The 2,737-nt window shown below is 45.9% G+C and overlaps 2 protein-coding genes across 2 annotated transcripts in view; both read left to right on the top strand.

The window, feature by feature from the left end:
- The window catches only part of LOC105537226, a 107,025-nt gene that overhangs the window by 81,742 nt on the left and 22,546 nt on the right, over positions 1–2,737 (top strand). The gene's annotated exons all lie outside the window — the stretch shown is intronic.
- PDPR (pyruvate dehydrogenase phosphatase regulatory subunit) overlaps positions 1–2,737 on the top strand; it is a 40,673-nt gene that overhangs the window by 34,055 nt on the left and 3,881 nt on the right. The window contains exon 16 of the mRNA XM_011976784.1: positions 2,388–2,570. Coding sequence (XP_011832174.1) covers positions 2,388–2,570 — 183 coding nt within the window. The remainder of the gene's footprint in view (positions 1–2,387; positions 2,571–2,737) is intronic.

Below are 2,737 nucleotides of genomic sequence, written 5' to 3'. Positions count from 1 at the left end.
CTATCTCGGCTCACTGCAAGCTCTGCCTCCCAGGTTCAAACGATTCTCCTGCCTCAGCCTCCTGAGTAGCTGGGACTACAGGCGCACACCACCACACCCGGCTAATTTTTGTATTTTTAGTAGAGACAGGGTTTCACCGTGTTGGCCAGGATGGTCTCAATCTCCTGACCTCGTGATCTGCCTGCCTTGGCCTCCCAAAGTGCTAGGATTACAGGCGTGAGCCACCGCGCCCGGCCTATTTTTAATTTTTTTATAGCAATGAGAGTCTGCATATGTTGCCCAGGCTGGACTCTAACTCTAGCCTCAAATGATCCTCTCATCTCAGCCTCCCAAAGTGTTGGGATTACCGGCATGAGCCACTGTGTCCAGCCCTCTTTTAACTATTTGAGCCACTGTGCCCGACCCTTTTTAAATTATTAAAGCACAGATACATCAGCGCGTGAAATTTCATCTGCTTTTCCACACTCAGAAGTATTATAACAATATGAAGATGAAGAGATTGTTCAAGACTTGGGAAGAGTTTAAACAGATGCAGCTGCCATGGTTGGCCTGTGCAGACATGTTGATTCTGAAGTGCCACCCAGTGGTTCAGGTGTTGTCACCTAGATGCTTGTGGTCACACCTCATCAGGAAGGGGAGACTCTGTGGCTCTGGCAGCTTCATCCTTGCTTGGAGGCCTTGGTTTCAGCTTTCTGATTTCCCTGAGCTGTTGCCTTTCTTATGATTTTTCATGAGTCAAAGAGATTGTTTGTGCCACGCTTGGGTTCTCTATAAGCTGGCTTTTGTCCAGGAAGCTTATGTTTGTCTCTTTGAGAAGAGGTCTTCCAAAACATGGGGGCACATGGCAGATGCTCGTTTTGTTCACACTAAATCTCTGGTATTTTGTGAGAAGAATGAGTGAATGGTGGAGACCCACTCTTCTCTTTGATTTTGCCATTAGTCATGTAGTTGGATCTGGCCCAACGCTTGTCACCTGGTTACCTCTTTCTTCCTTGGCCATCCTGTTGGCTAAAGAACCGGGGATTGAGCTTGAGGTGGGAGAGCACCACGCTCCCCAGAGACGCCAGCTCTGTCTTCCCCTCATTCTGCCGCGTTCTGTGGGTCTCCTGCACCCACCTTGGCTGATTCAGGTGTTTCCCTTATACACATACCACAGGCGAGTGTTGCATGCAATAGCTTGGATTCCTTTTTTCCACATTTAAAGTTGTCTTCCCGGCACAGTGGTTCATGCTTGTAATCCCAGCACTTTGGGAAGCAAAGGTGGGCAAATCACCTGAGGTCAGGAGTGCTAGAGCAGCCTGGTCAACATGGCGAAACCTCGTCTCTACTAAAAATACAAAAATTAGCCGGGTGTGGTGGCGTGCGCCTATAATCTCAGCTACTCAGGAGGCTGAGGCAGGAGAATCACTTGAACCCGGGAGGTGGAAGTTGCATTGAGCCAAGATAGCGCCACTTCACTCCAGCCTGGGCGGAAGAGCAAAACTCTGTCTCAAAAATAAAATTAAAAAAAAAAAGAAATGAAATAAAATGAAGTAAAATAATTGATCGTAGTGGTCTGTTTGTTGGATGCCTGTTCAGCTCCAGTGGTGCAGTTTATAGAAACATACTGCGCTAGGATAAAGAACTGCAGTATTACTGAAGCTGGTTCTTTGCTGTGTCTTGCTTTAGATTTCATTTTATAGTTTTTAAAACAAACAATGTAGTCTCATTTTTGTTGGACTTTAAACTTAACAGTGTATGTTCAGACAGGGATTGAATATTTGCCTTCCGTTTGGAAAACCTTCTGTTCACTGATCTGATAATGTACATGTTTCTGAAACCAAGAAAAGAGCAGCTTGAGAGCCTGAATGTTATGGGACATGAGCAGGCGAGCCCTGCCTTCCTGGCTCCCCCACCGTCATCCGATGTGTGCACACGTCTCAAGTTACGTGTGAGAGCTGGGCCTCACAGCTTGGGCCAGCACATGAGGGCATGACAGTGGTTGGGAAACTGGAGCAAAAGAACAAAGCCAGAATCAGATGAAGACCCTGGAGCATTAGTGGACTGTTTTAGAAATGATGATGAGACTGGCCATTTACCAAATGGTAAGAGTGCTTCTACAAATTATTATGTAATAATTGCTGTGTGCTAGAATTACCACACAAGACATTTTAGAGAGGTAAAAAGACATGGATCCTGCTGTCATGGAGCTTAAGTCCAGGCTGGGGTGACCCCAGCTCATCACCCCTGGGCTATGCCCTGAGTGTGTCAAGGATGAGACATCCTGGGAGTTTTATACGCCTCCTCTCTTGTCCATGTTAATAGTGTGAGCCATCAGCTCTTCCAGACATGCTTCATGCTTAATTCTGAAGGTCTACTGCTTACTAACTTTCCATCTCTTCCTATAGTACGCCCTGCATGTGTACAATGAAGTGATGAGTGTTGGCCAGAAATATGGAATCCGGAATGCTGGGTATTATGCTCTTCGCAGTCTCCGAATTGAGAAGTTTTTTGCCTTCTGGGGTCAGGATATAAATAACCTCACCACACCCCTGGAATGTGGACGAGAGTCTCGGGTGAAATTAGAAAAGGTACTGTGTTTATCCAGACTCCACTTTCACTCAGCTTCCTGAGTAGTGAATCTGCACTAGACTAGGAAGAAGAACTGATATGACAGGAAAAAGGAAAAAGATTGAGGCCTTGATGTTAGCATCAGGTAAATGAGAACGAAAACTTTATAGGGTAAAATATCTTCAAA

This window comes from Mandrillus leucophaeus, unplaced genomic scaffold (assembly GCF_000951045.1).
Source record: "Mandrillus leucophaeus isolate KB7577 unplaced genomic scaffold, Mleu.le_1.0 Scaffold17, whole genome shotgun sequence".
NCBI lineage: Eukaryota > Metazoa > Chordata > Mammalia > Primates > Cercopithecidae > Mandrillus > Mandrillus leucophaeus.
The sequence above is the reverse complement of the archived record's forward strand: the minus strand, read 5'-3'. Positions and strand labels throughout refer to the sequence as shown.